The 23608-nt window shown below is 53.8% G+C and overlaps 7 protein-coding genes across 7 annotated transcripts; 3 read left to right on the top strand and 4 right to left on the bottom strand.

Moving 5' to 3' along the window:
- Nucleotides 1–432: 432 nt before the first annotated feature.
- Nucleotides 433–4211, bottom strand: ARG4 (argininosuccinate lyase; the record flags this gene model as incomplete). Its single annotated transcript, XM_049365441.1, has 6 exons — nucleotides 433–537; nucleotides 589–1953; nucleotides 2001–2197; nucleotides 2250–2266; nucleotides 2325–3816; nucleotides 3872–4211. The coding sequence occupies 6 exons, from the start codon at nucleotides 4209–4211 to the stop codon at nucleotides 433–435; spliced, it is 3516 nt and encodes a 1171-aa protein (XP_049223242.1).
- Nucleotides 4212–5155: 944 nt separating this feature from the next.
- LCL3 (putative endonuclease lcl3) lies at nucleotides 5156–6059 on the bottom strand (the record flags this gene model as incomplete). The annotated part of the gene is made up of 2 exons (XM_049365440.1): nucleotides 5156–5608; nucleotides 5688–6059. The coding sequence occupies 2 exons, from the start codon at nucleotides 6057–6059 to the stop codon at nucleotides 5156–5158; spliced, it is 825 nt and encodes a 274-aa protein (XP_049223241.1).
- Nucleotides 6060–7563: 1504 nt separating this feature from the next.
- On the top strand, nucleotides 7564–10963 carry J4E78_004812 (uncharacterized protein; the record flags this gene model as incomplete). The annotated part of the gene is made up of 2 exons (XM_049365439.1): nucleotides 7564–9783; nucleotides 9833–10963. The coding sequence occupies 2 exons, from the start codon at nucleotides 7564–7566 to the stop codon at nucleotides 10961–10963; spliced, it is 3351 nt and encodes a 1116-aa protein (XP_049223240.1).
- Nucleotides 10964–12195: 1232 nt separating this feature from the next.
- On the top strand, nucleotides 12196–14580 carry J4E78_004811 (uncharacterized protein; the record flags this gene model as incomplete). The annotated part of the gene is made up of 3 exons (XM_049365438.1): nucleotides 12196–12231; nucleotides 12282–12436; nucleotides 12549–14580. The coding sequence occupies 3 exons, from the start codon at nucleotides 12196–12198 to the stop codon at nucleotides 14578–14580; spliced, it is 2223 nt and encodes a 740-aa protein (XP_049223239.1).
- A 1165-nt stretch (nucleotides 14581–15745) lies between these two features.
- Nucleotides 15746–16713, bottom strand: J4E78_004810 (uncharacterized protein; the record flags this gene model as incomplete). Its single annotated transcript, XM_049365437.1, has 2 exons — nucleotides 15746–16170; nucleotides 16218–16713. The coding sequence occupies 2 exons, from the start codon at nucleotides 16711–16713 to the stop codon at nucleotides 15746–15748; spliced, it is 921 nt and encodes a 306-aa protein (XP_049223238.1).
- A 515-nt stretch (nucleotides 16714–17228) lies between these two features.
- J4E78_004809 (uncharacterized protein) lies at nucleotides 17229–17879 on the top strand (the record flags this gene model as incomplete). Its single annotated transcript, XM_049365436.1, has 3 exons — nucleotides 17229–17363; nucleotides 17417–17623; nucleotides 17688–17879. 3 exons carry the CDS (start codon nucleotides 17229–17231, stop codon nucleotides 17877–17879), a joined length of 534 nt encoding a protein of 177 aa, XP_049223237.1.
- A 2806-nt stretch (nucleotides 17880–20685) lies between these two features.
- On the bottom strand, nucleotides 20686–21862 carry J4E78_004808 (uncharacterized protein; the record flags this gene model as incomplete). The annotated part of the gene is made up of 2 exons (XM_049365435.1): nucleotides 20686–20813; nucleotides 20863–21862. The coding sequence occupies 2 exons, from the start codon at nucleotides 21860–21862 to the stop codon at nucleotides 20686–20688; spliced, it is 1128 nt and encodes a 375-aa protein (XP_049223236.1).
- Between the last annotated feature and the right edge of the window lie 1746 nt (nucleotides 21863–23608).

Raw genomic sequence — 23608 nt, 5'->3', positions numbered from 1 at the left:
TACTCAAGTAGCATGCCGGCTGCTACTATACTGTCGATTGGAACGTGTGTCATCGTCTCCGTGTGGAAAAATAACGTGAATTGCCCCACGATCTTCTCGTGGCATCATAGAACATCCACTTCAGCACAAATCTGCAAAGATCAACGAAGTAGAGTAAAACTAAATGTATCCTTGAGTACCTGGCCATAAGAGCGGTAAACTTTTCAAGTAGATTGAAAGTAAAAGGAACTGATACAACTCCCGCTGATCGACTCATGAAGCTGATCACAAGCTTGAAACGCTATACACATGAGAACATAATCTTCATCCCGATCATCCTGTCCCAAGATCTTAAACCGACCCGACCCTACATCTGGATATATCTCTTACAAAGAACCATTCCTTTTCCGATAAAACATCAACATTGCCGTAGTAACCAACAAGTTTCTTCCTCTATGGTCGACCACCAACGAAGTCGCTCCATGACCTGACTTCACTTGGGATGCCCTCCTTCTTGGGAAGCTTCTCGCTCATGCATTGAGCGAACAGAACGGCAGTCTACGTTCATGTTAGCTTCTTATTTCACGAATATCAAAATGATGAACTTACCTTGGGCTCCATGAATAGCGGAACACCGAAGTCCACTGCGTTCCTCCTCATTACGTAGTCCTCGTCAAATAGGCCACTCGCCCTGTACTTGGCCAAGTTGAAGCAGCCACGGATGTCGTTCTTCTCAAACACCTCACGGAGTTTCCTCTTGTCATCCTTGGGGAACTCGATGACGTCGACGCTGATACCCTCGGTGTTCTTCTCCAGAAGCTCCTTGACGTCCTTGTTGGCAGCAAGGAACCTGTAGCCAAGTGCGTGGACGTACTTGGCGATCTGGATAAGGGAGTTTGCGTGGAGCGAACCGGGTGTGACATCACCACCGAAGAGGAGACCCTCACCGGGCTGGGGAAGACGGAAGTTCATCTGCGATTGTGCGGAGGCCCAGTAGGCCTCGACCAGGTCCTTACCGAAGCAGGCCATTTCACCAGTAGATGACATCTCTACGCCAAGGTAGGGATCAGCACCCGCCAACCTAGTCCAGGAGAACTGGGGAACCTTGGTGGCGAGGTAGTTCCTCTCAACGCTCATGAGGTCAGTTGGCTCGGGCACGTCACGGCCAACGAGAGCCTTTGTAGCAACTTCGATGAAGTTGGTACCAAGGACCTTGCTGACGAAGGGGAAGGAACGAGAGGCACGGAGGTTGCACTCGATGACCTTGAGGTTAGGCTCGGAGCCCTCAACTTCTTCCTTGATGATCTGCATGTTGAAGGGACCAGTGATGTTCCAGGCCTTGGCAACCTTGTCTGCGATCTCCTTGACACGTTCCTGGATGCGCTTGTCGAGGTGGACAGGGGGCAGCACGAGGGTGGCATCTCCGGAGTGAACACCGGCGTTCTCAATGTGCTCACTGACAGCGTGGACAAGGACGTTTCCGTTGGAGGCGACAGCGTCGCAGTCAATCTCTTGAGCGCCGTCAATAAACTGAGTGATGACAACTGGGTGGTCGGGCGAGACGTTGGAAGCAGCAAGGAGCTTCTCCTTCAGCTCGTCCTCACCGCGGATGACAGTCATGGCAGCACCTGACAGGACGTATGATGGGCGAACGAGAACTGGGTATCCGACGGAGTTTGCGAACTTCTTTGCCTCCTCATAGGAAGTAAGCTCCTTCCAGGCGGGCTGATCAACACCGATTGAGTCCAGAATGGAAGAGAACTTGTGGCGATCCTCGGCCTTGTCGATGTCGTGAGGGTCGGTTCCGAGAACCTTCGCCTTTCCAGACTCTTGGAGCTTGAGAGCAATGTTCTGGGGAAGTTGGCCACCGACAGAGACAACAACACCGCTGGCAGTCTCCAACTCGTAGATATCCATGACACGCTCGTAACTGAGTTCTTCGAAGTATAGCTTGTCAGCAACGTCGAAGTCGGTCTGAAAAACGGTTAGTTCGGTCCAATGTATGCGTTCATGCAACCTACAGAGTATGTCTCGGGGTTGTAGTTGATCATGACAGTCTTCTTTCCGAGCTCGTTGAGGGAGCGGGTGGCGTTGACGGCACACCAATCGAACTCGACTGAGCTTCCGATACGGTAGACACCGCTTCCAAGAACGATGATGCCATGGTCGTCAAAGGTGACATCGTGAGAGGAGGCGTTGTAAGTGGTGTAGAGGTAATCTGTAAACTGTTAGCAACGCTCATAAATGAAGGGAAGCACTTGTGAACGCACTAGTGTCGGCAGGGAATCTATGGTAGTTCAGTCAGTATGTGTCTCGCATGGGGTTTAGATAGGAACATTGCTTACTCTGCAGCCAGTGTGTCAATCTTCTTGACCCATGGCTTGACACCGAAGCTCTTCCTGCGAGCGCGAACCTCGTCTTCAGTGCTGTTGACGGCCTTGGCGATCTGCTTGTCAGAGAATCCGAGCTTCTTGGCCTTGAGGATGATCTCCTTCTTCAGGCCGAACAAGCTGCCTATCTCCTCAAGCTCGTGTGTGCAGTCGACGATGTTCTGGAGCTTGTGCAGGAACCACTTGTCGATCTTGGTGAGGTCGTGAACCCTGTCGACAGTGTAGCCTTCGTGGAAGAGCGCCTGACCGACGGCGAGCCATCGGCGATCGGTGGGGTTCTTGAGCTCTTCGTCCAGGCTCTCGCCGTACTTCTCGCCCTGGAAACCGAGGTACTTGGGGTCGACTTGGCGGCAAGCCTTCTGGAAAGACTCCTCGAATGTACGGCCGATGGCCATGACTTCACCGACGGACTTCATGGAACTGCCGATGTCGCGCTTGACGTTCTGGAACTTGCTGAGATCCCATCGGGGCATCTTGGTGACGACGTAATCCAAGCTGGGCTCGAAGTTCGCGGTGGTGGTCTTGGTGACGGCGTTGGGCAATTCAGGGAGAGTGTGTCCAAGACCAATCTTGGCCGCGGTGTACGCGAGAGGGTAACCAGTGGCCTTGGATGCCAATGCAGATGAACGAGAAAGACGAGCGTTGACTTCGATAACCCTGTAGTCGAGGCCATCTGGCTGCAGGCAGTATTGCACGTTGCACTCGCCAACGACTCCCAAGTGACGGACGATCTTGATGGACGCAGAACGGAGCATGTGGTATTCCTCGTCGCTGAATGTCTGACTGGGCGAAACAACGATACTGTCACCAGTGTGTACACCAAGAGGATCAAAGTTCTCCATGTTGCAGACCGTGATGCAGTTGTCGCTTGCGTCGCGCACAACCTCATACTCGGCCTCCTTCCAGCCCTTCAGGGACTTCTCGACCAAGATCTGGGGCGAAAGTGTGAGGGAGCGAGCTGACAAGTTCTTCAACTCCTCAGGGTTGTTCGCGAAACCTGAACCGAGACCACCGAGCGCATAAGCAGCACGGACGATAATGGGGTATCCGACCTTCTCGGCAGCGTCCAGTGCCTCGTCGACAGTGGAAACGGCAATCGACTTGGCGATGGGGATGTTGATCTCATCGAGCGCGCGAGCGAAGAGGTCACGATCTTCACTGGTCTTCAAAGTCTGGACGCTGGTTCCGAGCACCTTGACGCCGTACTTCTCGAAGATACCCTTGGCATCCATCTGTACACCAAGGTTCAGCGCAGTTTGTCCACCGAAGCTGAGGAAGATGCCATCGGGCCTCTCCTTCTGGATGACATATTCGGCGTATTCGGGAGTTACAGGCAGATAGTAGATTTCGTCGGCGAGCACGTGGGATGTTTGGATGGTAGCAATATTAGGGTTGAGAAGAACAGACTTGACGCCAGCTTCCTTCAGGGCTTTGAGTGCTTGCGAACCTGATGCTTGGTTAGCATGGCGCAAGTTTGCGTGTGCGTGAGAATGTATGCGCACCTGAGTAATCGAACTCTCCGGCTTGACCAATGCTGAGACCACCGCTACCAATGACTAGGACTTTCTTGACATCGACCAAGTTCTGCGCGCCAGAAATGACGCCGCTCTTCAGGTATGCCTCTGCATTAGGCGCAGTCTGTGTCTTATTCCATGTCGACGCGACCTTTGTGAATGCCCGCAGCTGCCGGAGGGCGGCAGGTGACTCTGTGCTGGAGCGGAGCGAAGTCAACGGCCGAGCACTTCGGGTTGTGAAACTTCGAGAGTATGTGGAAGGAGCAATAGAGCGGGTGTGACCTGTAAGGGAAGGTACGCGACGTGCTAGACGTCCGCAGAGAGCCATTTGCAGGCAGTCAAGCAACTGGGTAGCTTCGGGCTCGACAAAGGATGAGGATGGAGGATCAGGCGTCGAACGCGCGGGAGGAAGGTCGCTCGGTGGCCGACGGGTGCAATTGAAGGCTTATAGCTCGACCCAGTTGAGCAGAGCACGAATGACTCCCTCCGGGTTTATGTATAATCTGTGGGGAAGATGTGATGCGGCAGCCAAAAAATTCCAATGATGCGCGACGGGCCAATCAAGCTATCTCCGATAACGCACAGATAAGACCGTCGGCGATCCTGGGAAACGGGAGGGACGAAGCGTGGTATGCGGTCATTTACTGCCTCTATTTAATTCGCATTTCTTCAAATTGATCCACTCATTATACGCGACCCAGTCACAAGTAAGCCCGATGTAAATGCGAATTGCTCTGTTTGCTACCATCTTGTCGCGAGCAACATCGATGCGGAGCACCGATTGCGGCGCCGAAACTCTGATCCCCAGCATTCTGGCACGCAAGCACGGATGAGAAGAAATTTTGACATGGTCGTGCAGAGCTTTCTCCATACAGTCACACTAGCGCGTTGCGGAAGTCATTGCATTACTACTTTCAGCACCATGCGCACCTTCTTAGTAGTCATTCGTCTGTGAGGGCGGGTAGCACGAGTCGTGACACTCCTAGACGTACACTCGTTGTAGTAGAGTATGCCAACAACTCGCGCCCTTCAAGACCGCTTTCTTTGCGGTCTCTACGATCACACATCCACAAAATGCCAACATTGAACTAAACCAGTATCACATTGTGCCAATACGCTAATTCACTTTGTGGGGTCTTCGGACCGTTGGTGACTCCTCATGCTTGGGCCGGCACGATGAAGAAGCCTGGCGCGTTTCTGCCACGATCGCAGCAGTCGTGTGCTTCTGCGCACGAGCAGGTGTATGACTGTGCCTCTAGCCGAACTTCCTCATCATGCCTTCTTTGCCTTATCTGCCTTGTCTGCAGCGGTGTGCCGATTCTTGTATTCGCGTGGGCTCTCCAGCGTCTTGGTGCTGGCACCGCCCATCCTCTGTATGAAGTTTGGCTTCGACCACATCCCGACCCTGTTCTCGCGAGCCTTTCTTTCTGCAGCACGATACTCTTCTTCAGCGGTACCGAACTCAGCACCTGTTTTGGCCTCGTATACGGTAGCCAATCCAGCCTTCAGCATCTCCAATCCAACGTCTTTCCTGAAAAGCCATCTGCGCACAAAAACCTGGGCGACGATGCGATCGTATTGATCGCGTCGGTATATGTAGGCGCGTACTCGGCGGTTATGGATCAGATTGATGAGCCATTCATGGGCCTCTTTCGAATACGGCTGAGCTTCTCGGCCCCAGTGTGCAAGTTCTGGAGCGTCGACTCCAGCAATCCGAATATGTAGCTGGGCGCAAAGTTAGCCGTCGATAACGACGTGAAGTCCTACCGTGACGTCTAGTACCGTCTTGTTACAGAGCACTTACTGTCTGCCTGACGAGATCCTCTCTTTTCGATGGCACCTTCTTCCAGGGCAAGATACCCCACCCAGCTATTCTCCCACCTGGCGTGTGGAATAACCTGAAGTTGTCTGCATCTCCAACACTCGTGACTTGCCCAAATACACCTTTGCGGCGGTAGTAGTTTGGCTTGATGTGGTTGACGGTTGGGATGCGACGCAGATAGGACTTGTAGAGCCGGACACCAACAACCGTCGAGACTGTGAGCGCAATCGCCGGAATCAGGGTCCTCGGCTCATACAGCGCGCTTGACCAGTTGTTTGGCTTCGCTGGCGCAATCCAATCTGCGAGTCCACCTTTCTTTTGGTCATCGTCGTTGCGTGACCACGGCCATCGCATTGTTTATTATGCGAGGTCGTGAGGTGTGGGAAGTGAAGACAGAAGACGGTGTGGGCCTCGAATTGTTGGCAATTGGCGCAGCGCGATCGCCTCGGTTTACATAGAAGGTTAGCGTCGACATGTATCACGTGATTCCATGCGTTGTCAAGACTCCACGACAAAAGCAGAGGATTTGGAGAGAACTGAAGATGTAAAGTGCATTTAATTAGACTACCAAACATTCTATCGTGTTCAGGTGCATTATCAGTATGCCAATGACGTGACGCCCAGTTGGCTTTCGACCCAGGAGCTGCAAAAGTACGGTGCGCCACGGTGAAAGCACACATCCTTCTAAGCGTCGATGTGTATTCGAGCGTTATATGTCCCAGAATCAGGGAAAGGCTGCGATGGGTTGTGCTAGCAGGATGTAGCAGCCCTGAGCCCATGGTGTAGCACCAGCTGTTGTCTTAAAAGTATGCCATCGGCTTTGCAGGCCATCACAACCCACGCAGCACCAAGGATTTTGTGCAACGGATGACACGTAAGTCTGCGAGGGAGCAGAGGGGATCTCGAATAGTGCCTCGTAGACTACAACGCGCAGTCAAGATCGTCCAATTCCGATTTTAGGAACTCGGTAGGCCGCGATCCGCATAGACGATATGTATGATGAGTCTCGATTGGTGGATATGGTATAGTCGCAGTCTCGGATCTAGTACGGTGAAGGTTTGCGCAGGAATTTGTGAAAATAGGTTACTTCTAGGGTCCTGTATGTCTCATCAGTCGTGATCCAATCAGAGTGATATATACGCATCGAAGTACCTGCTATGTACAATAACATGTATTGTATTTTCCCCTCATATCCTTCTATCGGTTTTCTCAGTCAGCTTCGCCAATCGAGCCTTACCTCAGGAGGCGCAATATGATGAATGCAGCCATGTACGGCATGATCGAAAGCCTCGAAGCCATGCTATCGCGACTGCTGAAGAAGTATGAGGAGATTGCATGCATGTATTGCGCAATATTTCGACCCAGGTGAAGGCCTTCGAGATGGAGATACGGATGTCTGGAGCTGGGTGTCGCAACGAGTTGTAGCACTGCTCGCTTCCGTAAGAGCGGGGTCAGCATTGCAGCTATCGGCGCTTCCTGGATGCCAAGCTACACATTAACATTGAGAAAGTATGCGCAAGTCCACCATGGCCATGATGGATGGCAGATGGCCGCCTCGAGGTGGGCGGGAGAGGGATGAAGTCAGGAACGACGGGGTTGGCTTGGACGGAGTTTACCTAGGTGGGTATGGCGCGTTTCTTTTCGTGCCTCGACCTCCAACTCTGGGCATCAGGTCTATCGTCTACTTGCACCCTGCCACCATCGCTACAACTTCAACCGAACCCCTCATGTTTTCGCAATAACTCTCACTCATTACACGTTCTGACATTCGTAGTGGAATTGTGGCCGACTACTGACTGCGGCCCGTAGCCGCTTCCTCGTCAGGTGCCTCCCATACCCTCCTCGGGTCTCCATCAGCATGTTCTCCATCGCATCCACAGCCGATCCCACCGCACTCGATGACGGCACGTATCTCTTCGACCAAACTCACGATGATCTCCTATCGATGCCAATGTCTAATGATAGCATACATCTGAAAGGCGGCATCGCACCTATACCTGGGTTTAGCAACCTGGGCTACGGCCGGGAATCGAGTGCGTCGTCCGTGCACTACGGCGATTCTCGCGATACATCAGAACTGGGTACAAGTCACGAGGGCGAGGAGTCTACTCCAGGTGCATTCGTTAATGGATATGGGGCCAACTACACACCTTCGCCACTGCAAAAACCATTCACACCAAACTCAGGCATCAACGGCTTGACTAATATCCCGAACAAACATTCATCGCATCTGAAGGGCAGCGGTTCGCATGCGATTGTCAACGGAAACGACGCGAAACCTCATTCATCATTGAAAGACCATCGAAGGGACGCAGCGTTTACGACAAGAACACCACAGAGCCTGAGTCGCACATCACATGCATCTTCAACCCCCGAGCTTCCGCAGTCACACGAGCAGCCGAAGAAGCATCGAAGGACAAACTCTCTTCCGGCGAAAGGAAAGGTCATTGAGATGAAGGCGAATTCAAGCATACCTGCAGAGCTTTCCTGGCCAGAGTTTGGCAGGCAATGTATCCTAGCAGCAGAGAACAGTCGGCTCAACCCATTCACTCTACATCCTGCTGAGTACGAGCTATTACGAGATCATGTAACTCACGCCCAGGTTACCATCTACCTAAACATCAGGAACGCGATACTTCGCTTGTGGCATCGCAATCCTCTGGTATACGTCTCTCTCGAAGAAGCGGCGGGATGCGCTCGTGACAAGCGTTATTTTGGCCTCGCGAAGGTGGCACACTTGTGGCTCATGAGGAACGGATACATCAACTTCGGCTGCGCTGAGGTGCCTGATACTACTGGTACACTACCCAAGTCGAAAGCCAAGGTCGCGCGAAGACGGACCATAATCGTGGTGGGTGCGGGCATGTCAGGGTTAGGATGCGCTCGCCATCTGGAAGGACTGTTTGCCCAGCTTGGTGATCAGTTGACAGAAGCAGGGGAACTTCCACCTAAGATTACTGTCCTTGAAGCTCGCCCACGCGTTGGAGGCCGTGTCTATTCACACCCCTTTCTCAAGCAGTCCGGCTCTACACTCCCGCCTGGGCATCGCTGTACAGCTGAGATGGGCGCTCAGATCGTTACTGGATTCGAACACGGCAACCCGTTGAATTCGATCATCCGAGGTCAGCTCGGCATACCCTACCACGGTCTTCGCGACAACACTATACTCTACGACTACGATGGCACGGTTGTAGAGAGGGGCCAAGACATCTTGGTGGAGAAGCTATACAATGACGTCCTCGAACGAGCGGCAGCATACCGAAACAAGCCAGCAGCTCATAGGACAGTAGAAGGCGATCGTGACCTAATGGCCTTTGGCCGTGAGCCAGCTGATGCTGGTGGTCCTACCGTCGCCGAATTGGAACACTCCGATGCTCCCCTATCCGCAAACGCTGCGAGCACCGCATCAATGAAGCAAGAAAAACCGACAACAGGTGTGGAGAAGCTAGCTGGTAGGGCGTACCAACTCAGCGCTGGCTTCAATCCGGATGTCACAGCAGCTGACACGGTGCAAAGTATGGGTTGGGAACTCAAATCAGGTGCATCAGGGACGCAGTCTTTAGATCTTGACACGATTGCGAAAGCGTCTCAGTATCCCACACTTGGGCAGACAATGGACGAAGGTCTTCTTCAATACCAATCGCTTGTCGATCTGAAGCCTAGAGACATGCGTCTGCTGAACTGGCATCACGCTAATCTCGAATATGCGAATGCAGTAAGCGTCAACCAGCTCAGTCTGAGCGGCTGGGATCAGGACATCGGCAATGAGTTTGAGGGCGAGCACAGCGAGGTGATTGGAGGATATCAACAAGTTCCGCGCGGCCTCTGGCAATGTCCCAGTCAGCTTGACGTCCGTTTCAACACCCCTATCAAAGCCGTTCATTACAACACTGAGGAGCAGCACCTGGGCAAAGCTGTCAGGATTGAGTGCACGAACGGCGAGTTTTACGAGGCTGACCAGGTCGTTTTGACAACCCCACTGGGAGTGCTGAAGTCCGGGTCAATCAAGTTCGAGCCTCCTCTACCTGACTGGAAGCAGGACGTTATCGAACGAATGGGTTTCGGTCTCCTCAACAAGGTCAGATCAACTATGAGACGATTGCTACCCTTTCTAATAATGTGCATAGATTGTTCTCGTGTACGAAAAGGCCTTCTGGGAGCCAGACCGAGACATGTTCGGCCTGCTCAACAAAGCAGAGGAGGAAGCCAGCATGCGACCGGAAGACTACTCTGCGAAACGCGGACGATTCTATCTCTTCTGGAACTGTATCAAAACAAGCGGAAAGCCAGTGCTGATAGCGTTGATGGCAGGCGACGCTGCTCACTATGCCGAAGCGACATCGAACGATCAGCTCGTTAAAGAGGTCACGGACCGGCTCGACGCGATGTTCGCACCGAACCACGTTCCGCTCCCAACAGAAGCGATAGTGACGCGTTGGAAGAAAGATCCGTTCGCCCGTGGCAGCTATTCATACGTTGGGCCACAGACACAAGCAGGAGACTATGATATCATGGCGCGACCCCATGGCCCACTACATTTCGCAGGAGAAGCGACTTGTGGTACACATCCTGCAACGGTGCACGGCGCTTATCTGTCAGGCCTTCGAGTTGCTGCGGAGGTTGCTGAGACAATTTTCGGACCTATCAAAATACCCAGCCCACTTGTTGAGAAGAAAGTGGTCAAGATCGAACAATCGCCAGGCACACCCAGCGTCGAGACGAAACGCCGATTCGAGCCTGCCGTTCCAGCATCAACGTCGAAGTCGAGAGATAACAAATCTGGACGGATACAACGCGACGAAGACTATGAAGCTGCCATTATCGGGGCTATATTGGAACAGATTGGTGAACGGCCAATCAAGCCAGGGCGTACGGGCGTCAACCCGTTCCTGCTTTTCACCAAAGACTTCTGGTACATCTGCAAGCAGGAGTGCGACGATGCTCACAAAGCTAGGACAGGCAATCCTGAAGCCAAAGCACCGAAGCAGGAGATCCGCAATGCTGTGGGCTTACGGTGGCGCACGGCAGAGCAAGAAGTCAAGCAGCCCTACCTCGACCAAGCCAGCAACGCACGAGACGACGCGACGGCAAGTACAGCAGACTTCAAAGAGCGCGTAGACACGTGGGACAAAGAAGCGGCACGTATACGGCGCGAGTACATTCAGGCCAACCCGCCAGAGGGTGGAAACGAGGAGCTCATTCTTAACAGCCGCACAGCTATCGAGCTGGGAGCTGGCAAGCGACTGCGGAGACTCTAAGTCTTGTTTTGTTATATCATTCATGTGTCATTTGCGTTCCGTGGACTACTAGCATTTCGAGGAGTTGAGATGGAGTTCGGGTAAAAGGGTGGCTGATATTCTCGCGTGGCTATTTTCAACGGCAGGCGCACAACAATGCACACCCGCCTTGGGCATTTTCGTGAGGCAAGTGTATTTTGTACGTGTATACTTCTTGTAATTCGTCGTCCACAGCGACAGAGGTAGAAATGTAGTGAGTAATACGGAACTAACATGAACGCATGACTGCCGCACACCCATTCGGACCCACCATGGATACCCTGTCGTCGAAGCTGATATGCGGGGGATGTGTGCCGTGCTGCATAAGACGGGAGGGTGCCCGCCTGCTATTGAATCATGTGCATGGCCCCGGCAATATGTTGAGCTGGGTGTCGGTGTTGGACTTTGAGTGTCGTTGACAGCGACTTGGCGGGGGTGAAATTCTGGACTGTCAGGCCTGGTGTCGTCATGCTCTGGACTTTCGCAGTGCATGTCACAACCACAGTATGGGAAGACGCTAGAAGCAGTTCCCTCGTCCCCCAATGACGATCGCTCTCTGGGAGCCGACAAGCGCCACGGTTGCTTGCCAGTCTTGTTCTAGAAGCGCGGCGCATGACTGGTGGGAGTTTAGCCTCGATGCAGGCGGCTGAGCGTCTTGTCCATCAGGCACACCGTCGGCGGGCTGGGCAGCGTGCCGTCGAGGGTCAGCGTGCTGTGATGGGGCATCAGCATCAGATGTTCTATGCATGTTCTTCGGTATCGCGCCCCACCGCGTGGGTGATACAATTCGCTGGCCGGGACAGCATTGGATGGAACGGCTGGCTTCAGCGCGTTAGTCCGAGGCGGTTCCTCGTTGGCGGGGTCGCGTGTGCCAGGTCGTGGGGATCTCTCGGCATCGGCCTCTCTTATGGCGCCTCTAGTCGCGTTAGCTATCCCAAAGAGCCATGCCTCGCCTCGCCTTGGTCCGTCTTCCGGCTCTGCTTCCCCAACCTGCCAGCCTTCCAAGCCGCTGTGCGTGAATTGCATCCTTCACGCCTCGTACCTCTGCCGGCCTCCATGTTGCCCTTCGCTCCTTCCACAACCCTGGGCCCGCACCCAGTAGCACCTTCCCCAGCCCGTTCGCACCACGACCGTGCCCACATCGCCTGAAGTGCTGTCGCATTAGCCCTCGTCCGCCTGCACCCCACCCTTTCCCTGCGCACGATACCCCAGCCATGAGTTCCTTTTTCAGTCGCATCAAGTCCGGTGCTGTGAGTCGCGCGTTCATCGACAATGGCTGGCCCTGACTGACATACCATAGCCGCCTTTGAGCCCAGCGACCGGCAGCATACCCGTCAGGAAAGACCCCAACGCGCCCGAGGTGACGCCGCTGGAGAAGCTGCTGCTCAACGCGGGCCCTCTGCGCGGCGACGGCAGCGACAAGTTCTTCGGCTTTGAGAATGTGAGTCTGGCTACGTAACCGCCCTTCGCGAGCCGCCTGCTGACAACGCTATCCTCTAGTTTGGAAGCACATGGTATGCACACGTCTCGTCCACTCCCGTCCCGACACATACTGACTGCCCGCCAGCTACTGCAACTCGATAGTCCAGTGTCTATACTACTCAGTGCCCTTTCGAGAACAGGTCATCAACTTTCCCGCGCGCTCGCCCCCAGAAGCCCTCGAGAGGCCCACGTCAGGCCCCCTCAAACTCAACACAAACCTCCCAAATGGCCAGAGTACAGCCCTCTCGCCCACGGGGCGCACCTCACTCTCCAGCCCAAATGCCAAAAGTCCCGCAAAGCCAGCAACCACGCCAGGCGCGACGAACCAGCTCCCAGGCACCAAGCCCGAGGATAACAAAGACTCGCCAGAGTACAAGAAGAAGCAGGCTCTGGCCGCCGGTCCGGTTCTGCAGATGGACTACGAGAACGCAAACGCATACGGCATGAACGAATCTCTATTCTCATCGCTAAAAGATATATTCGAGGCCGTCATAGCACACAGATCACGCATAGGCGTCGTCAGCCCACACAAACTGCTCGAGATACTGCGGCGGGACAATGAGATGTTCCGGACACCCATGCACCAGGATGCACACGAGTTCCTGAACTTACTGCTGAACGAGGTCGTAGATAATGTCGAGAATTACTCCAAGAGTCGCCCAGCCCAAGTGGAAGAGATAACCGAGGACGGCGAGACTGTGACGCATGGCCAAGTAGTGACCGCGCGGAACTCGGTGGCCTCTGCCAAGTCAAACTCTGGGTGGGTACACGAGCTGTTTGAAGGCACATTAACGTCCGAAACACGATGCCTCACATGTGAAAACACATCACAACGAGACGAGGCATTCCTGGACCTGTCTGTCGATCTAGAACAGCACTCGTCAGTGACGAGCTGTTTGCGCAAGTTCTCAGAAGAGGAGATGCTGTGTGAACGAAACAAATTTCATTGCGACAACTGCGGAGGCCTGCAAGAGGCGGAAAAGAGGATGAAGATCAAGCGATTGCCCAAAATTCTGGCCTTGCATCTCAAGCGTTTTAAGTATACCGAGGATCTCCAGCGCCTACAGAAGCTCTTCCACCGCGTCGTATACCCTTTCTACCTCCGGCTGTTCAATACCACGGATGAAGCAGAAGACCCAGACAGACTATACGAGCTATATGCAGTTGTGGTGCACATAGGAGGTGGACCCTATCATGGTCACTACGTATCCATCATCAAGACGCAAGATCGAGGCTGGCTGTTATTCGATGACGAGATGGTTGAGCCGGTAGACAAGGCTTACGTCAGGAACTTTTTCGGTGGAGAGAATGTGCTGGCTTGTGCATATGTCTTGTTTTACCAGGAGACAACAGAAGAAGCCATGATGAAGGAGCAAGAAGCCGACGCTCTCGCCGAAGCAGAGCAAGCTGCCAAGATGGCGCAGGAAGAAGTCACGACACCGAAAGCGAACGGGGTCAACGGCCAGTCATATCATACCTTCCACAACGCGACCACCCCCACGATGGAAGAGGCCGACAAGTTCGCAAGCCTCGACCATGCAGCTACCGCCCCACCGCTTGCACAGGTTCAAACGAACACCGACCATCACCCAGTCGAACATACCACAACTCAGGTTCCCGTACTCGCTCCGCGTAAAAGTAATCTCGGGCTCTTCGGCAAGAGCAAAGAAGAGAAGGAACAAAAAGCTCAACAGAAGGAGCTTGAGAGGCAGGCGAGGGAAAAGCGCAAAGAGATGGAAATACAACGGCGCGAAAACTACCGCAAGCAAGAAGATGACCTCCGTGCAGCACTCGAAGCCAGCAAAACATCAGCAGCTGAAGAAGAAAAGAAGCGCGTCGCGAGTGGGGAGGTTGTACCACCACCTCCAAGTGCGGTCGGGGAGAAGGACAAGGCTGCGAATGGCTTTGGCAGCGTCAAGGGTATGAGCGGATTGAGTCGTTTTAGGCACACATCAATGAGTCTCAAAGCCAAACCCAAATTCTGGTCCGGAGGCAAGGACAAGCACGATGGTACGACCGACGAGCACAACCCGCCCGATACACCCACCACCGACACCGACAAGGACGGCAAGAACCGCTTCAGTCTAGGGCGGAAGAAGAGCACGTTCAAGTTCTAGGAGACTTGGAGTGCCGAGCCGTAACCGAGTGTCGTTGATTGTTGCATTGTTAGCTTTGGATCCAACAAGTTCACCTGTTGGAGTCTCTTCTGAGCGGATGAGGACGAAAACCAAAGCGTCGGCGGTGCATTGCATAGTTACCTTTTTCTTTCCTCTCGCAGTCTCTCTCTATGTCTTGTTAACTTGACGATGGCGTTGTAATTACCACCCCGCATGGATTAGGCGGGTATATTGTGCATATTCAATCTTCGGAATACCGTTGTAGCGTACTCGTTTGAGCAAAACTGCGAGTCCATGGCGACGACAAGAATAGCGAATTATACTGTTTCTCGAGCTGCTGTGACCTCTTCGTTGCTATCGTTTCGATATCTGTTACGAGTCTATTGGGTTGGGTTATGCACGGTGGGGGTGTTCACTTTGTACCTCGACAGTGCTGTGCTTGGCCGGTGATATCAAAACGACTTTGCATGCGGGCTATCATTTGACAGGGTGAGTTTTCGAGATGTTTATTTCTCGTAACTTCCAGAAATCATCTACTCTTACGACGCGGAGGACATGCCTGAAAGTCTCAAAAGGGTTGTTGTGGCTTAACAGGCTGTAGACAAGTACACAAAGATGGCTCAAATCGTGTCGAAACATGAGAGCTTCTGTGCAGCGAGAGAGGTAATAACAAGGAGACAGGGCCTCAAGTCCGGATAAGACCTGAGCTCATATTGGAGGAGTTGCTCTTACTGGAGATAAGTACGTGGGTCATCATTCGCAGAGCAAATTTATACATACAAATGCCTTCAGATGGTCGTCCAGCAAGAACGGCTTGTTCTTACATCGAGTCTGAGCAACTTTCGAGAGTGTCCAAAGACACGGCAATCGCATGCTAGAAAAGAAAATGCTTGAAGCGATGATTACTGTGAAAGAATTGGGTCCAAATTATATTTGATATAGTAACCTTGTCCATCAGTGCCGAAAGAAGAGAAGCTTGCATCTGCTTTTTTCCTCCGCAGATTAGACTAGAAAAGTCGAAACGCAGACACTCTTCCGCAAAGGACCGACGCCCTCGATGCCACCTTTATAAACGCCCGCTACTCAATGTTTGCCGCAACCCGCTATACTGATACACCACGCACGCGTACGATCTGCACCACACGTGAACACAATCGACCACCGTCTATGAGAACTTCCACCGGTTACCACAGTTCATGCACTCGCAGAACGTAGTCATAGGTTCATCAGCGGACCTAGTCTGCGCTTGACTGTAGCTGACCATCTTCTGCTTGCATTTTCCGCACTGGAACTCCTTGGAGATGGCCTTTTCGACTTGTGCAACCATGGCTTGGTTCATGTTGAGCTTCTCCAACTCCTCGTCCTCTTTTTTGCGCGCATCCGATTTCATTTCGTCGTGTGTCATCACGACAAACTGCTTCGCGGGTATATCACCGCTGAATACGCGCCTGCGGAGTTGAGGGTTCGATTTGTTCTTGAGGTTCTGGAAGAGAGAGCGCATCTTTTCCTTGTAGGTATTGTTTACGCTACCTGCGTTACTGTAGGCGGCGGCTTCAACTTGCTTTGCGACACCGAGGATCTCGTCGGGCACTGCGCATGTCAGTCAAGTACAAGGTACACGATATGCTCGAACTTACTCGCTTCACTCATAAAGGCCAGGCCATCGTACATCAGCCTTACGCAGTTGTCGCGCGCCTCGTCCCCGGTGACCTGGTATTTGACCTTGTCGGTCTTGTGATTGCGCTTGTCGGCGGCGACGTCGTGCTTCTTCTTGGCCAGGCTGGGGGCTGGTGACGCAGTCCCTGAGGGTGGAGGAGCTGGCGAAGATGCTGCACCTCCGTTCGCGGCTGCTTTTGCGGGACCATTCATCTTGGGTGGCTGCTTCTTCTTGACCTCGTCCCTCCACTTTGCTACCAGTTCTGTCGCCAGCTTTTGTACAGCCGGGTCCTTGTGCGATCGCAGACGATTGATGGTGACACCAATGCGGGTTGAGCGCAAGAGATCCTCGGTCGCTTGCACACCCGTCTTCAAGTCGTTGAGCAGCTTGATTACAGAAGCGCTTGGCTCGCCCTCGGCCACGGCTTTTCCGATGGCCTTGCCACGGAGCTCGATCTCTTTGGCGTCCATTGCCATAGTTCAGGCAGCAATCCTCGAGGTTTGGTATACACCGGGCGCAAGATTGTTCTTGTCTTGATAAAACCGTCGACGAGGTTTGTGAAGTCGCAAACACAGTAGGATGGGCCTGCTGCTTGGGTGATTGGGAGAGATTCTGTCGCTGTCACGCGGGCAAGGTCTCTCTGATTTGTTGTTGCGACTGAGAGGTCGGAGGTTCGGCGCGGGGTGCTTGAGCGCGTCCGGAGCAGGTATACGCGACGTTGGTAAGCGGAAGGTGTCGGCGACTGTACAGGCGACAGATGGCAGCTAGGCGGGAGGAGGGAAGGAGGTGTGGTGCGATGGCATCGTTGCTCGAGATCTAGAAGTTGCGTTTGCTGAAGAGGCCCGAGCTCAGCAACGCTAGCCTCCGCGTTCACCCAAAGGCAACCGCGACCGTTTACCTGGGATCTACCGGACTAGGGACCGACGACAACTGCTGCAGCCGCGAACCTCTACTTCCGGAATTACCAAAAGCCAACATCCGAAGTATCACTATGGCCGAGAACGCGGCGCCAGGAAGCGCAAACAACACGGGCGCAGACAGCTCGCGCGGAATGCCCTACTACGAGAGACTGCGACGCGACTTGCGCGAATCGCTCAACAAGAAGCGCATCATCGACAACAGTCTGGTCAGTACAGCCAATGACGCGTTGTGAACTTCCGTGCTGACCTTCCCTGGCAGCTGCAACTAGAGGATAACATCCTCCGAGTCGAGACGCAATACCTCGAAGAGACGAGCGCCGGAAACATTATCAAGGGCTTCGACAACTACATCAAGGGAGCGGCGACCACCACAACAGCAGGAGGAGCAGGTACCGCGACCAGACGGAAAGCGCCCATCAGTGATGCAGACCGGATATTCAGTCGGAGTTCTACAAGCTTCTTGAGGGTACGTGGAGAGATACCGCGCTTGCTCATGGACAGCCAGAGAATTGATGCTGACTGCACTCCAGGAATCCTCCACACCGGGCTCCGCGACGCCATCGCACGCTCCTACCCCGACTTCGTCATTCCCTACGCGCGAATCGAGCCAACCTACAAACGGAGCGAGGCCAGGAGGAAGCAAGAAGAAGAAGGCAGCCGACGACGACGACGATGACGGCAACAAGACGAAGCGACAGAAAATTTCCTACGGACGCGAGTGAGCACCGATCCCAAGACTCCGACACCGCTCGCTTCGAAAGCGGCGGGATACAAGAATCCTGAAATTACAAAAGAGTACCAAAGTTTCTCTAGGCGAGCAATTTGCTCGAGAGGACGATTGCGCGTCCTATGGGTCCCGAGACACGGAATCTAACACGCCTACCAACAAAATAGGAAGGCACAAAAGCATCGGTTAGGCACCCGGAGCTGCGCGTGTTCAGCGTGTGGATACCTTACAACAGGCGCGGGAGGGCTGAAACTGTCGTAGATCAGACTTGGGAACGCGGGGTTGGTTCAATCTCGATATGAGACCCACTTTAGGGAGGATAACGTACTACACCACCAGCGGACGACAACGCATCTGTGCTGACTAGCTGGCGTTCGTAGTGGAGATTACCTGATGCTTGAATTTGGTGCTTGCTTCGAGGAATGGCGGTGGAGTTCGGCTTGGCACTTTGTTACGCGCAAGCCGTGTTTGTAGTCTCTGCTGGCGGCTTCATCTCTGCGAAGCGGATTTCATGCTTGACGAGGGTTAGCATAGTGGATCACAAAGTAGAATGCAAAGTGCAAGTCCCGCTTGTCGCAGCCAGAGATTGTGAAGGATTCATAGTACATCATCTGGGGATAGCGGTAGCGAATGAGCTTTTCGAACCTGCTTCCCTCAATTCTTCATGACATGGTAACACCGCAATGTGTAGTGAAGATGAGGCGTATGGTCATAGTCCCACCAACCTTGTCGTTAACCGCTGCAGAGACCCTTCTTTTCGTCAAGATCAAGAATAGCAAGGGCATTAATGCATGCAATCCCAAGCCTCATATGGTTGTTTTCAGGCGGCGTAGACACGACCGGGATTGAGATTATACTACCAGCCATGGTCGCTTAACATGAGACGGCTGCGCAGGAAGTGCATGCTGGTAGGCTGTGGACTTCGCATCCTGGAATATCATGGTATGCGGAACTATAACCCAACGACACCAGTTCGCTTCTGCTAAGGCACTCCGCCCTCGCTTCGTGAGCGTGTCGGTGCATGGTACTACTTGGAGATGCGATCGTCGGAGATTAGGATAGCAAAGCGAAAGGGTGTCTCCCTTACGAACCAACGGTCAAAAACGCAACACTGGCTTGCATGATGGCTTGCAATTCCGTGTGGTGGCCACAAGGTTTGCGGTTTCAAAGGCCGACCGAAATAGAGGAGCCGGAGCGGGTGGCGAAAAGATAGGTGTTTAGGACCATGGCGGAGATACTTTGTCCTGAGTGGTGGTTCGGCGGTATTGCAAGCTAGATTACAGCGCACTCTCCGGGCACCAACAGGCGCGGCGGAAACCAGTAGCAAGCGGAGCGAAAGAGTCACGCACTCGCCTCGTCACGTTCTCGTAACGCGATATGTTGCCTCAAGTTTCGCGATGCTGTAAGTCGTCGCGTCCTTACGACGATCTTTACTCGAAAAATGGCACGACTCTACAGCCGTCAGGCACACTACGATCTCATCTCAGGCTGCTTTCGGACCGTCTCCAGCGCGTGACCCACTGTTACAAGCGAGCATCGTGATTGGCACTTCCTGCAAAGCAGAGAAAATAAAAAGTCCCGCAGCCGACGCGACGCAGAGAGAAAGCCCGACGTCAGCAGCTATGGGGCTTTGCGCTTTCGAGTGAAACAAGTGACATCGTTGCGTCCCACTCAGCCTCGTACGCAACTCCGACTTTAATGGCAGGGGCTACCATGAGTGACGGGACCGGTGGGTGTGAAAGCGAATGATAGCATAGAACCAAAGCCTTTGGCGGCCCAAGGTGCGGCGGCAGACATCCCACTCGCTGAGGTAAGAAGGGTCTTGCGGCTAGCAAGGGGCTGACGCTGCATGACGGGAGCCAAGACTGACCCCTTGTCGTAAGCCCACCGCTCACGGGACGCCAAATGATGGCATTGCGGAGACAAGCTCATGACGAGGGTCGCGTTGGCTAAACCGGCGACCGAGGTATCGCAAGTGACGACCGGAGACCGCGCCATGGTCCCGAACCAAAGGGCCGCTGCCGTCACTATGTCAGCTGGTGAGAAGAATTTGGAAGTTTTCGAGACAGAGAAAAAAACGGGAGATGGTATGCATGGGATAAAACAAGGGTCTTTGATTTCAGCCGCGTTCCTATCCACAATATGGAGGGATGCGTCATTTCGATCCCGCTGCCTGTATCTCGACGACTCAGTGTCTGTCGGAAAGCCATCCTGGCTTGTACCCCCATTCGGTGGGTGGCACCTATGCGCGCGCGCTGCAAGCTACTACTGTACAAACGTCATTGTGCTAACCGACCCTCCGCACGACTCTATGTCGGGAAAGGGTGGTTGCTAAAAGAGAGTCTAAAATATTAAAGGGTATAAGCGAATGGTGATGACAAAATGCTCCATGACGACTATGGGTCAAAGCCCTTGTCGAGCAATGTCGAAAGATTAAATAAGCAACGGCGGGCGGCAAAGGACCAGGCCCGGATAAGACAAACGCGTAATGTTACAGGGTGTTGAAAATCGCTCGGAAACGGAATACTCGTAATTCGGAACACCAGAACGCCGTGGTGGTCTCTCGGATCGAGGGCCAGGTGGTATCTCAGTAAAAAACCGTGGTGGGCAGCGATGGGTAGAAGGGAAGGACCGTCCCAGATTGTTGTCGTTTCGATCTATAGTCGTGACTAGGAAACGCGCGACGGTGGTATCTCAAAACATTATATGTACTGAAGACGTGTGCGACGAAGCGGTTGGTGTGAGTCCTGGGACGGGGTCGAGACAAGCAAAGCACTAAATACGACCGAGGTGGTGATCACCTAGTGATCGACGCTCTCCGGTGAAGGGTGGTCGATGCTGCCGTCATTCTTGTGAACCTTGCGATGTCTCCTCAGGTTGGATACGACGGAGAAGTGGCGGCCACAACCATCGACTTCGCATGCGAATGCTGTCATAATGTTAGTGATGTAGGTGGTGATGTGCTAGGGAGTGCTTACGCTTCTCGCCAGTGTGGCTGTACATGTGCGTCTGTAGCGAACTTGGTCGTGTGAAGCGCTTGTCGCAGATCTTGCACTTGTGCTTCTTTTGCGAGCTGGAAGAGACCTTTGAGCTGAACTGGCTCATCATCGACGCTGGCGCAGGAGGCATATTGGCACCGAGGAGCGCATTGGGGCGGGGCAAAGTGCGCGAGTTGCCAAGATCAACAGACTCCGATGCAGAGCTGTAATCTGTCACAGAGCCCTCACCACCGTAGTACCCGTTCGGGCCATAGCTTCCTGATGAGATTGACGAGTGTGTCGAGTGTGCGGAAGGGAAGCCGTAGGAGTCGGTCGAGCTGCGGCTGGTTCCTTGAGAGCCGTAGATATTCCTAGGAGTAATGTCTGACTGACTCAGGGAGACCATGCCACGGCTTGCGTCAAGCGCATCGCTAAAGCTGTTGCGCGGTTGCTGTGCGTTCATTCTGCTAAAGTCAACAAGTGAACTTTGGCGTTGTCGTTGGGCTGCGCTCTCTACGGACTCGTAGAAGGCTATTGAGGGGACTGACGGATGTGAAGAGCGGCGGGAGGCATCCTGTTGGTATGCGTACGGGCTCCTTTCTGTGTTGCCATATTCCACCTGAGAGTAGGGTGCGGAAGTAGGAGCATAGGTTTGGTTTGGTGATGACCCAGAGGTAGCATAGCCAGTAGGGTATCCTCGCGACATGATATCTTCAGACGTAACAAGTAAGTTCTCTGTTCCGAAAGTGCCGTCCGGGAGAGTAATACCTTGTCCCATGGGAGGAGCTGTGACTGGCAGACTGTGGAACGGGATCGCAATGCTGGTAGGCCGTTGCGCGTCTACATTGGGTGCGACCGTTGTTTGGTACAGTTGCTGCTGCGAGGCGCCGGTGGACACCCACGGGTTGGTGAAGTGTGGTTGTTGTTGGGGGTAGCGCATGTGATCGTAGCCCATGCTGCTAAGCTGGGGTTGCTGGCGGTTGTCGACTGCCATTGCCATTGCGATGTCGAGGGTTGCGGAGGTGAGGTGGAAGGGACCGGAGGAGAAGGTGGTACAAGAAGACGAATGTGAGTGTTACAACAGGCACTCTACTCGTAGATCCAGGTGTGAAACGTGATAGTTCGAGGGTTGAAAACGTGGAGATAGTCGATCACAGGTACTCAGTGGTGGGATCTGCGACCTTTTGAATTCACTCTGACACTGGGGACTCCCGTGCAGTGGTAGTCCAAGTCGAGTAAAGATAATCCCTCTGGTATGTCGATCAGTTGACCTGTACTAACCAGGAGCCGTGGCGATGAACCAGCGAGATTAGGTGTAGGGCGAAAGCGGACACCAGTGACTGGGTGGCAGACGCTCGAGCGTTTCAAGTGAAGCACAGTGCTTGCAAGGAGCAGAATGCCCAGCGGGTGCAGGGGCGGACCGTGTGGGCTGGGGTTGCGTGTTGCGTGTCGCGGTGGAAGGTTCGGTAACGTTATTCGCTCCAAAAGCAAACCAGCGACAAAGAAGTAAGGATGTGAGGGTAACGATGATGAAAGCAGTATTGATAGTCTCTGGTACGAGTTAAGGCAAGAGACAATTTAGGATTGAGTAAAGCTTAGAGGTTGGGGAGTGTTGATCAGCAGGCGATTTATCGGGGAAGAGACACTGATAAATTCCGCTCCTTGAAGCGTTTACGTCTTTTGGGTTCACAGCACCTCCATCATAGGCTGGCAGCCAAGCATAGTGAGCAGGCAAGTTGGCTGAAGACCCCGGAAGCACCTACGTCGGTGACGACAGGGATGGTTTGCGCTAAGGCATCTTTCTGCACGCTGCTTTTAAGCGTGTGGGGAGCGTTATTCAATGGCCTGCCCACGGCCGATGTGGCATCCGCGCCATTGAGCGCAGTGGGCTCAACAGCCTTCAGCTCCCGTTTACTCACGCCAGCGTCTACCGCTTCTCCATTGCGCTATCACCGGCAGCCCTCTCACCCGTGAGAGGCCAGTGGTGCGCCAAACAAGCCCTCGCCGCTAGGCAAGCCTTTCGTCTCTGCCAGACAGCTGCGAATCAGCGGGCGGTAGGCGCGGGAGGGATTTTTGGCTTTTGTTTTGGCGTGCATCCACTTGGCCAGGGTCGACGAGGGGCATGGAAGTGGACTAGTGCATTCACTCACAATTGCATCCTGCCGTTTTGGTCAATGAGCGCTAGCCTGATGAGCGATAAGAGTGAAATGCTCCGCAGTAATGCTGACGAGTGCGGCAGGCCTGGGAGTTGCCCTGTGTCCTCATCCTGGCGATATCTGATCACCCCCTAAGCATTGCTTCTGAGACTGTCGACACTCGACGCTGCAGAACAACGGTCGCCTAGCAGCACGCTCCACCGCAAGCAAGAAAGGGACCGAAAAGGCGGCTTCGCAAGCTTGCGGTTTCGAGGTGCATCGCGCCGGACACTGGCCGGAGAGGCTGCTTTCGCGTCGCGGAGTCGGACCGCCACAACTATCTCCACGTTGTTGCGTAAACTCGAACTCTGTGAGTTTCTCTCCCTCTGTCCTAGCGTTGGTTCCGCCCCTCTCCTGACTCTCCGTCGTGCACGGCGCACTCAGAAAAAAAAGCGCCCGACGTGAAATTAGTCCCCTGAAGCAGCGCCTGTGCGCATACCTAAGCAATGGGCAAGCGTTTGATCGCCGTCCATGTTGCTTTGGCTGCAACGACTGTAGCTTAGCCAGATGGCGGGTCACGAGCTGCGGCATCCACGACAGTCTCGGGAACT

Source organism: Alternaria triticimaculans (assembly GCF_023758025.1).
Source record: "Alternaria triticimaculans strain BMP 0046 chromosome Unknown scaffold_5, whole genome shotgun sequence".
Taxonomy (NCBI): Eukaryota; Fungi; Ascomycota; class Dothideomycetes; order Pleosporales; family Pleosporaceae; genus Alternaria; species Alternaria triticimaculans.
This window is presented reverse-complemented; position numbering and strand designations above follow the sequence as displayed.